Source organism: Notothenia coriiceps, unplaced genomic scaffold (assembly GCF_000735185.1).
Source record: "Notothenia coriiceps isolate Sejong01 unplaced genomic scaffold, NC01 NC01_scaffold00032186, whole genome shotgun sequence".
Classification (NCBI taxonomy): Eukaryota; Metazoa; Chordata; class Actinopteri; order Perciformes; family Nototheniidae; genus Notothenia; species Notothenia coriiceps.
Window position 1 is genome coordinate 6574 of NW_011364887.1, and position 11542 is coordinate 18115.

Sequence of the window (11542 nt, forward strand, 5' to 3'; positions counted from 1 at the left end):
CACACACTACACACCACACACGACACACGACTACACGACAACACACACACACACACACACACACACACACACACACACACACACACACACACACACACACACACACACACACACACAATGAGACTACGTACTAGCGACACACACACACACACACACACACACACACACACACACACACACACACACACAATGAGAGGTTATGTGACAGTCAGATGGAAGAACCGCAGGCAATTGATCATTATCTTAAATGTGATATATTACCAACTAGAAGACTAGAAGTAGAAAAGATATATGCTGGTATATGGAAGGTATTGTGTATTTTATTACTAAAACAGGTAACCTTCTTCAGTATTTGCTTAAAACTGTTCAGTTGGAAACTCTTTTTTTATTTGTTTCCGCAGTTATAAAAATGGTACACCTGGTCAATTAAAATGTATGTGAATACATCTTCATTGGCTGCCATTATTTTTGCTTCCTTCACCAAGCCCCAGTCAGAATTGCTTGACAGCTCAGGGTCAGGTATTAAAGCTTTGCTGCACACATCGGCCTGCTTATTGTGCTGCTCTAGTGCAGCCTCAGTGGATCGAATGTTCTCCAGAGCCCTGATTTCTAATGCCTTAATTAATGTGCACCTGGTTTGAGCAATCTAAAGCCCACATCTCAACTTTTGGTCTACTGATTTCCGTAGGTCTTCCGTTGGTCTTGGAAATGAGGCTCTGACGGTACCAACAACATTGACATACATGTAAGAATCAAACACTCATGATTTGATTCCTTTGAATAATATGATCCATAATTAAGAGCTAATGAGGGCATAATGTATGGCAAATGTTTTTTTTGTATACTTGCCCCACATTCGTATACTGTATACACTTTCACTTAAAGAAATCCTTTGATGAACGAATAAAATCCAGAGCATCCAGCATTAATTCAGGTTACACACTAGTTCACGTTTCATTTTCTTGAACCACACAAACATAAACCAAAGAGGAACCAAAAACCTCACAAGAATGAGGTCTTTCTTTGGGATTGCCTCATAGACTGCCGTCCCACCTTTATATTACTATTCGTTTCACACACAAAAACACACATACATCCTCTGCCTGGGGGCCCCATTAGGCAAGGAAAGGGGTGCACGACGCAGCTCAACGCCACCCAAACACGACGACTGAATCCATTAGCGCACGATGCTACGTACATCACAGAAATGCAAGCAGGATCACTCGACTGTAACATGCCAATATGCTCAGCTCCTAAGAACTGTGAAGGGAACAGAGTGGTGGGGGATAAAAAAAATAAAGTAGGTGGGAAGAAAAAGGGGCTGGTAAAGGGAGTATAGCTGAAGTATAATGAGAAACACAAATAATAAAATGAGGGTAGGGCAAGGTGGATGTAGTGTTTGATTTCTGTCATTTTCTTTCAGCCAGCCAAATTAACCCGCTGAAGGGTACAGCAGATTGGTAGGAGTGCATGTCAGTGGTAAATGTGAGGCAAAAGAAAAAGCCCTGTAGCCTCTGGTTAGTTAGTGTGATGTACTGTTTGTCGCTGTGGGCAAAGAGGGAGGGGGCTGGTGTCAGTGAAGATGGGCTGGTGGAGAAATGATAGGGGACAGATGAGACAGGCACAGCAAAAGGGGGAGCTGGTTTTGTTCATGTGTCACTCGTCCCTCCAAACCATGACAACACCATGTGGGCTTCACAGTTCCCAGGAGACCGCGCTGACGTCTTCAGTCTGTCAGACTCCATGTGCCACGCCCACCCCCCAATTACTTAATTCACTATCGTTAAGTGACTGTTTCCTACCTAACCTTATCTGAGGTCAGATCTGCTGACCCTGACAGACTCAACAAATGGCCGAATTTGATTTTGAAATATTACATTCATGGGCAACATCAATTGAAATGATGATATATAAGATGTTTTATAAAGATATGAACTGTATATCACAATATAGAAAAAGTATGTAAAAGGACGTAAACACTGTAATAAATAAATGTCGAATTTGGACACACGAAACGTTACTGTGAAAAGATACTGTGTTTTTATATCAGTATGATTAAGTTCAAAGATGATTAGCATTTTAATATATTAGCACCAATAGGATAATTATTAGGAAAAATAAGGCTAATTTGTGACGTGAAAAACCTAGTAGGTGAGTTCATTCATTGAGTGGAGGACTAATAAAGACTCTCAAGCTATAAAAAGGAAAATGTCAAAATCAATATTCTTAAAATGCTCCTCACTAAATAGATGCATATTTACAACTACTACTTGATACTACATTGTGGTCAAAGAAGGAGCTCCTTTGAGAGCATTAATACAAGATTGTTTTAAAAAGATGCTTTTTAGATGCCCCATTTACTTTTGGTTGTGTTGACATGGACTCACCTAAAGGTGCCTCGCTCTACATCCTGCCCACTGAGTCGAACATGGATGCCATCTTTGAGAAGGGAACCAAAGGCCATGTATTCTCCTAGAGCCCAGTCCATCTGCCGGTTCTTCACCAGGTCAGCTCGACTACGCAGGATACGAGACACTCCTGGGGAAAACACACACAGCAACAAAAATAAAAAGTGATATCTTAGAAGCACTGGGGATGGGAGTGTAAAACTCAATGGACTTAAATACTATGTTGTTAATAACTTTAAAAAAACCCTCGTGGCAATCCTAATTGTTATAGTGTGCACCAAATCAGCTGTGCAGGACAAACAGCTGCTGTTAGAAAATGATGTGTTTACTGCTTTAATTGACTAAATATCATCCCTGTAGACAACAAATGAAATAATTGTGACATTTAGGTTTATGTGTTTTGAAAATCATTCAGCAGCATGTATACTATAAGCTATGGTAATGTGTGCTCTTGTGTCATTGTGTAGGACTACTATCACCAGCATTACTGTGACAACAAGCCCGTAACTCTGCTCTATTCCCATTCACAAATCAACTTCAAATCCACTCAACTGACCAGGGTGGATCTTAAAGTCATCCAGGGGCACAGAGCTGGCTGTCTGGCCAATGTGCTGCAAGACCTCCTCCTTTAGTCCTGTGGGGACGCTGCTCATGCTCTTGGGCTCTCCTTCTGCTGTGAAGAAATCTACAGCGAGAGAAAGACAGCTGCACTCCAGTAGGAACAGAAAGTATTCACAGAAAAAGGGAATTAAAATGTTTTTCAACTTAAATGACTGGATTGCAAACCATTTACCTGGCCACGGGGAGTCGAGCCAGTGTCGGATTTGTAAAATCTTTTCATCCTTGGAGCTGGCGTATGCCTCTTCACATATCTTGTCATATTTAGCAACTTCTTCCTGCAACCACATTTGGTAGTGTGCAACAGGAAAAATAAAAACCACCACATATTAAATGACCCAAAGTTTGTTTTGTACAAATAAAGGACTACAGCTAACTAACCAATACTGTTTTGTTACAGGGAAAGAAAGGTATTAGAGAACCATAGTCTCCTCCAGCAGTAATGGTTCTGCCTTGCTATATTACAAATGAGGCTTTTGTGAGAGTCCATACTGCAGCCACACAACAGAAAACAATGTCCATCAAAAGCCGGGAGACATTTCTGACATGTGGTATAAAAGTCCACAATGGATGTTACAATCAAAACCTCTGTTTTGGATGAAGAACCTGAGCAATTCCATAGAATGGCGCCAAAATCTGAGGTATACTTCAACTTCATTGAGCAATATATACTCTATGTGAGGGATTGTCAGGCTCAGTGATTGAACTGAGGCAGTAAACTGAAACTCAAACACAGCAGTGCTGGCGCAACATATTTACTCGAAGGCTAAGGTAATATCATAGTGTGATTTAATGCACATCCTCCAGCGGATGGCGATACCAAATAAAACAGCATACAGTAGCAGCTTCCAATATACAGTATATTTAACAAGAACAAACAGCATTAGATCACAAACCTCATATTCTTGCAGAGTCACCACTCCCTCCGCAATGAGCCGGTCAGAGTACTTTTTCAGCACATGCTCCTGCCGACGGATCTGTTTGTACATCAGTGGCTGAGTGAACATGGGTTCGTCCATCTCGTTATGTCCAAATCGCCTGTAACAAACCTGTAAATACACACAGAAGTCACGTCGAAGTGTGTATTCAAAATGGTGTTTCCTGTGAGTCTTTTAAATGGACAACTCAACCCAAAAACAAAAATACTTATTTATTCTCTTACCTGTAGTTCAATGTACAAATTGCTTAATTTATTCATATATAAAATTATAAATACATAGATATTAGCCGTAGAGATGTCCTCCTTCTCTAGAACCTTCTCTGGAACAAGATGGCACTGGGCTTGTGATGCTCAAAGTGCTAAAACATTTAGAACATTGGAAAAATAAGAGAAATCCTGACCAAGATACTCAAAATGATACACAGACCTTGCTGGTTTTTGAAGTGCAGTTCAAAGAAAAATATTTCCTACATGGAACTTCTCACAACAAGGTCTGTGGATTCTCTTCAGTAATTAGGTCATGTTTTTTGGAATAGGAAGTTTATTGTGAATTTTTCGCATGTATATTTTTGGGCCTTTTCGGCACCTAAGACTATTGCCATCTATTTCCAATACATATACAAAAAGAAGGCAGACATCTCCATGGCCGATATCACCACCACCTGGAAACTCAGGCCAAAACATTCTATATATACATAGCAGGGCAGGGAAGAGTAATTATTTTGTTTTAATTTGGGGTGAACTGCCGCTTTAAGACTCGGCTGTGACTAACCAGGTCAATGACGACATCTTTATTGAAGGTGGCCCTCCACTCTGCAGCCACCCGGCAAACATACATGACAGCCTCGGGGTCATCAGCATTCACATGGAAGATGGGAGCATTGACAACCCGAGCCACGTCGGTGGGGTAGGGCGAGGAGCGGGCCATTCGAGGGTCTGTGGTGAAGCCAATCTGAGAGAAAAACAATCACATGCCAAATTTGATATCATTTACAAGCTAAAATAAATTGAAATATGATCTTAATGATTTTCAGTTGCACAAAATGTGCCTTAATTGTATGTGTAACATTGGATAATTCCCTTTGAGACATGTTTTAAAGTATATAAAAAGAACCGAAGATTGATCGTTGATCTATCGTTAAACACCTAAAAAGTTGAAAAGAAAACTCTTTAACAAATGTAAAACTAAATATTTAACAAATAATGTTGTCAGTTTTCTTAATTAATAAATAAATAAAGTATTAATTGTGTAAAACAATAAGACACAAGTTCACGTGGGGACCCAAGTTGGTCAGGGGCAGCCCTGATCCTGGCAAATGGTAAATGTGTCATGTCCAATGTTGCGGTGACATCAACTCTCCAATACCTGGTTGTTGACCACCACATGGATTGTACCATGTGTGGTGTAGGAGGGGAGCTCGCTCAGGTGGAACGTCTCATAAACAACTCCTTGTCCAGCAAAAGCAGCATCACCGTGGATCAAGATGGACATCACCTGGAAAAAATCCCATCATCATTTATAGAAAAAGCCACATAATGAGCTAGTGTGCACCTGGTACCAGACAGCTTGCCTTCTTCCCCTGAGTGTCTCCTCTGTAGAACTGCTCGGCTTTGGCTTTGCCCTGAACCACAGGATCCACGGCCTCCAGGTGGGAGGGGTTTGCCATGAGTGACAGTGCGATGTTCTTGTCTGTCTCTCGGTTAATCCTCTCGTGGTACATCCCAAGGTGGTATTTCACATCCCCTGACCCCTAAAGGTGAAAAGATTAAAGCATTAGTTGTACAGCATCTCTTACGGCCTTTCCTCTTTCTCACAAATCTGCAGTTCCCTCACCTCATCAGACGCCTCTAACTTGGGGTCGAACTGACAGAAGATCTGATCCAGTTCCTTACGAATCACATTGGCCAACACATTCAGTCGACCCCTATATCAGACATGGAGTCAAAAGAATCAGCTGTTTGCATATATTGAGCTGAGAGGTGAGGACATATGTAAAAGATGGTAGTACCGATGAGGCATCCCCATGATCACACTGTCGATGCCGGCAGAGCTCGACGTGTCAATCATGGATTTTAGAGCCGGGATGAGCACTTCACAGCCCTCCAGACCAAAACGCTTCTCTGAAGACCATTTTCTTGCCAGGAAGTCCTCAAACCTTAAAACAAGAAGAAGTCCACATGTAGCACTTATGGGATTTGTTTTACACAGCTGATGATAATACAGAATTACACTTAACCAGCTGATAGTAATGATCACTAAAGCACCATTACAGCACTTTAAAAAAAAGATGTTCCCAAGCATTTTGCAAATGTTAGTCAGTACCAGTGTGTGTGTGTGTGTGTGTGTGTGTGTGTGTGTGTGTGTGTGTGTGTGTGTGTGTGTGTGTGTGTGTGTGTGTGTGTGTGTGTGTGTGTGTTAATTAGGAATGATAACAGTGCAAAGAACATGCACACCAACAATAGACAGATGATTTCTAAGATCGTTTATCAAAGATGAAAATGAGCTCATATGAAGGATAGGCTGTTTATCTTTTTTAATATATGCATGTGTAAGAGTTTATGTTTGCGAGGCTCTGATGTGAGCTATAACTAAAAGTGAAGTATAGTGCTGTCACCACAAGTCAGTACATGTTAATTCATTGCTGACCGTGTGGATCTGATCAGGCGGGCTAGCAAAGTCCTCTTCTCAAGTTTAGTGAACTGCAGTATTCCCGGGGTCTCAAATTTCTGACGGATCCACTGACACTGGTCCACGTTGTTGATGAACATAAATTCTATCCCTATGTGACCACAGTAGGATGCCTGATACAAAAGACATACAAAACATAAATTGTGGTACAGTGTTATGGCTTTTTCAAATCATTAGACACATGTACAGATATATTACTTCAAGTCTGCGTATGATTTCTCTTAGAGGAAGAGTGGTATCTTCTCCTCCGATGAAGGTGGTGGAGGGCAGCTGAAAGCTCCTGTCCAAGTCAGACTCATCAAGACCGTAGAAACCTACGATAACACCACAGGAAACACAGGTTTGTTCAAGACTTTAGAAACAGGACTAAGCATTGTCCTCTGATATCATGTGAATGCATCACAAATACTAGAAATAATTAAATTGTATTCTCAAATAAGTAATATCACTAATCAAATAAGTCATCAAACAATTATGATTATCTGTTTTATTATGTGTGAGTGAGAATTGGCTGGAATTGGTTTTGAACTATTGGTCGGCAAAACAGGCAATCTTTAGACATCACCTTGGGCAATGGGATATTATGATGTTAATTCTTAACAACTTTCTGACATTTTAGACTAAATTATTAATGCATTGAATTAAAATTAGTATCCGACAGATTAATTGATTATAAGAAGAATTATTGCCTGCTTTTTTAGTGAGTAGGACAATAGTGCCTCCTGGAAATGTAAGCATTCAATTAACTTTAGGTTGGATATAAGCGAATTTGGATTTGATGGCAAAAAACTGTGAAGAATAAGGTTTGGTTCATAAAAAGGATGCATTGTTGTAAGCACACTAACAGGATATGTAGAGATACAGCTTCAGTATTGATGGCCCCGCAGAAGTTTCATAGCTGACAAAGTCCACCTGAGAGAGCTGGTCAAGCTCAAGATCTCAAGCAACATAAGAGGAGACAGGTGCAAATCATATTAGAAACACAGCTAAGACAAAGGGGGCCAAGAATAGACTCTTGTCCTATCAGCTGACCAAATAAGGGGCCATGGAAGCTGTCATTAGCTTTCATTAGGGAGCTATAGCCCTTGTGACAATACATAATGCAACGCTATGTCCTGACACGCACTGATCACTGATAACAGCAGCCAACAACGTCTCTCTGTCTCCTCTTTACTCGCTATGACTGTACACTTCGATCGTTTTCTGTGGCTGTCCCGCATTTACCAATGCTCAGTCCACTAAATGAAATGGAGAATGACAAGGGCTTGTTCTGAGATTAATGACAGCATTAAGCCAAACAACTCGTATACAGACTCGGCGGAGAACGTGCCTTTTATGCTAAAATACCACTTACAATCTTGGGTCTGATAAATAATGCAAACCTGTGTGTATACTGTATGCACATGTATGTTATGTAAACCCTCAAAGGGATAAATACAGTTTATAAAAATAAAGCGCAGGAAAAATACTTAACAAATATTTTCATTATGAGACAAATCTAGCAGTTGAAGTAAACCCACCAATGAGAAAAACATATGTTTATGATGAAAGAATAAGCATGACAAGAATCTTTTAGGTAATAAGAAGGAAGTACTTCTATAGTAGGAACCTAATCAGCATTTATTGCCCATGGGTAAACTCCATATTCCTTTTGTTGGGGACGGGGTGTAAATAAGGAGGTCTATACATATTCTATAAGTCTAAAAAAAGTAAATGCATAATTACAGTAGTCCTGGCAATTAGATGAAAGTCATTGTATTTTGATATGCATGACTGAAATATATTTGGGTTTAATGGAGCCTATAGACGTGACACTATTTAAATAATTGAAAGCCATGACGATTATGGACTCAAGACATCACAATTAAAAGTTTGTAGTTGTTAGTGAAGTGTGATGTGTTTGGGATGATCGCACAAGTTTTAAGGCTCACCTAATTTATCGATGGTGGTGATCAAGTCGGATGGAACAAAGTGGTCCAAATCAGCATCTAGGATTCCCAAAGGGTCTAACTGCGCAACATGGTGACCACGAATCTACACGGTGAGACAGACAAATATATGAATAAAAAAGAAAGGGGTGAGAAGAATCAGGTAAACAAGAGAAAGTGACAGGTAGGAAACACAAGATTTGGCAAGGGACTGAGTGTGAACAGCTGGAGAATAAGCTAACACTCAGTTATAGGTCAACCTCTCTGAGAACAGGGCCCCATGGGAGTGCTTTTATGTCTATGTACATACACACAAACACACGCACACACAAACTCACACACAAACACACACGCACACAAAAACACACAAACACACACACAAACATTCCCACTAGGATTGCAACACGCTGGGAATAAAATTGATGCCTTTGCCAAAAGACAGAATTTAATAAATCCCTCGGATAGTTCCTCAAATTAATTTAAGGGTGAGGGGAAATGTTAGCACCTGTTTTGTTTAAGTAGTCTCTTTGATTTTTCCAGTTTTCAAGTAACAGCAAGGGTAAGTAGGTTGGACTTAATCTTGCAATTTGCATAACCTCGTGCAGCGACAAACAAATTGTATATTCCTTTTAATACGAGGACACGCAGTATAAACAGCTTTCATTGCCAGTTGCATCTGTTTTAGTGAGTCAAGAGAATTTTGTTTGATGTATTTTTCACACACATGTCGAAGATACAAATAGTCAGCCAGTTGTGGCTCGAGGTTGATGACATCTTAATTCTGTACACAGACATTGCATTAAAATGAAATGGATGCCTGAGAGATATGTGATTAATCCTTTAATTTGTGAATAGCATAAATCCACATTATACAAACTGATAGCTGATGTTTGTGTGTGTGTGTGTGTGTGTGTGTGTGTGTGTGTGTGTGTGTGTGTGTGTGTGTGTGTGTGTGTGTGTGTTTGTGTCACAGCTGGACAGTATGTGGGAGTACCTGATAGGCTCTAATGAGAGTGTGCACGGCCAGGTGGTCTTCCACCACTTTCTGGGCCATATTTGCTGAGTGGGACAGCACTCGGCCCTCGAGCAGAGCGGAGGGGCGTCTCTCACCCGCCTCGCCAGGTGGTCTGGAGGCGTGGATGTTACTGAAGAAGGCGTCCCAGGACTAGAAGACAGAGAAAGACAGATCCAGCAAGAATTTCCATCAACAACATGGACCAAAAGTATCCCTGACTGCTAGTTTAGGGAACGACAGGACAGTGAAAGGCTAGACATTGCAGCTACAGCATATACATTTATTAAATGTCGTTCTTCAAGATCGATGCTGACAGTTGTTAATTGAACTTTAGCTGCTACACCAACTCAATTTCCAGATGTGCTGTAGGCTACCTGCTGGACATTATCCCTTTCCAAATTCCCATTAAAGGCCAGAGAACTTAATATAATATTTTTTTTCTGTTATCAAAACATTTGGAAAGAAGGGTTGCAAATGTTACCTCATGGACATTTTTGTGATCCTCCAGCCAGGCAATGTACATCTCCTCCATATAGCTGGAGCTACCGGCCACCGTTGAGAGGACCGGCGCGGCCCCGGAGGAGCAGCCTCTCCGGGGGTCGACCCAGCGCCTGGCCGGGGCCCCTCCACAGGCTCGCAGCCACTGACTCCCCCCAGCACGCCCTCCCCTCAGCACACCCACTAACGCCCTAAACTGACTCATGACTAGAAAGAAAGTAAAAGAGGTTAGAGATAAACAATGAGACATCTCGGTATTTTGATTGTCAATCATTTATAAGAACTCAGACAATGTGTGCACGACTCAGTTTGATGATTTATCCCAAACCATCTGAATTAGTAATGGATTTTATGCACATAAAATGAAGCACTGTACGAGGACTGCGTAGACTGCTCATTAATGAAATGCCGTTTGCAATTTGTATGGGATTTCCTCTGATCGATGCAGCATGTAGCATATTCTATGTATGCTAAAACCTCTGCAAGACTGAATATAACTGCGTGACGTTTGTTTCTGCGCTAAATCTCTGCATCTGAAGAAAAGCACGTAGCCTACCGGCTGAAAGTATGACAGTGTCTGCAGTGTCTACAACTTCCTCACCTTCTCCTGCAGGATGCTTTACAGGTTTATTCAGGTTACACCGCTGACATCACTGCAAAAAACATTGCCTATGTCATTGTGGGTCTGTTACAGTTTCCCTAATCCCTTAACGTCAACATGTAAACCCTCATAATCTCTCCTCGTCTCTGACATTGCAAACGCGCAGTATGACGGGAAATAGGATAGTGGTTAAAAATGGCACAGGTACGTTTTATTTCTATAAATCACATTTACCTTAGACTGACTTCACTCTTTTTGGCATCGCCGGAGAGTCTAAATAGGACAGGTATTTTTGGAGGTGACGGGAACCGAGTGCGTGGATTATTTGACACGCCCCCCTCGTATCAGGTGGTACTTCCTGTTGACACTGAGCAGCCCCGTGCACACAAAGGTGGCAAGGTAATGCCCAAACACAGCAGCTCAGGGAGAGAAAAGTGAAAAAACATCGAACATCTAACTGTTCTTATGAGATGCTATTAAAACAATATTGTGTTAGTGCCTTTTTTTTGCATTTATATAATCAGAATACTTACATTAATCCATAGTCCCTCCCTGCATACACTTCTCCTCCAGACAGGTAATTTTTTCCCCTCTTAGTAACATCACGCATATGTCTTTCCCTTCAGTCTTAATTATTCGATGCAATTAAACTTTTATAAAGGCTGAACATGAGTCATTAGAGCAAGTGGTTTCAGATTGATGGGCTTCTACCTTGAGTGGGTTAAACAATAAGATAATTGGCCCAGCCTCCCTCTATCCTCCACATCGAGATTTTCATCATTCATACTTGCTGGCACTGAAGTAACAGTGTTATCAATCACGACAAACATAGGATTGAAAAGGGG

The 11542-nt window shown here is 41.1% G+C and overlaps 1 protein-coding gene across 2 annotated transcripts in view; it reads right to left on the reverse strand.

Annotated features, from left to right (window-relative positions):
- The window catches only part of ogdhl (oxoglutarate dehydrogenase L), a 16669-nt gene extending 5636 nt beyond the window's left edge, over positions 1-11033 (reverse strand). The window contains exons 1-16 of one of the 2 annotated variants that reach the window (XM_010788847.1): positions 10932-11033; positions 10698-10749; positions 10080-10303; positions 9578-9748; positions 8587-8689; positions 6854-6969; positions 6614-6768; positions 5976-6122; positions 5801-5891; positions 5538-5717; positions 5333-5461; positions 4739-4918; positions 3923-4075; positions 3202-3304; positions 2965-3093; positions 2388-2538 (exon numbers count right to left, since the gene is read on the reverse strand). In XM_010788847.1, the coding sequence (XP_010787149.1) occupies positions 2388-2538; positions 2965-3093; positions 3202-3304; positions 3923-4075; positions 4739-4918; positions 5333-5461; positions 5538-5717; positions 5801-5891; positions 5976-6122; positions 6614-6768; positions 6854-6969; positions 8587-8689; positions 9578-9748; positions 10080-10301 (2030 nt within the window). In that variant the 5' untranslated portion in view covers positions 10302-10303; positions 10698-10749; positions 10932-11033. The remainder of the gene's footprint in view (positions 1-2387; positions 2539-2964; positions 3094-3201; positions 3305-3922; positions 4076-4738; positions 4919-5332; positions 5462-5537; positions 5718-5800; positions 5892-5975; positions 6123-6613; positions 6769-6853; positions 6970-8586; positions 8690-9577; positions 9749-10079; positions 10304-10697; positions 10750-10931) is intronic. The other variant, XM_010788846.1, reaches the window with a different exon arrangement.
- Positions 11034-11542: the final 509 nt, after the last annotated feature.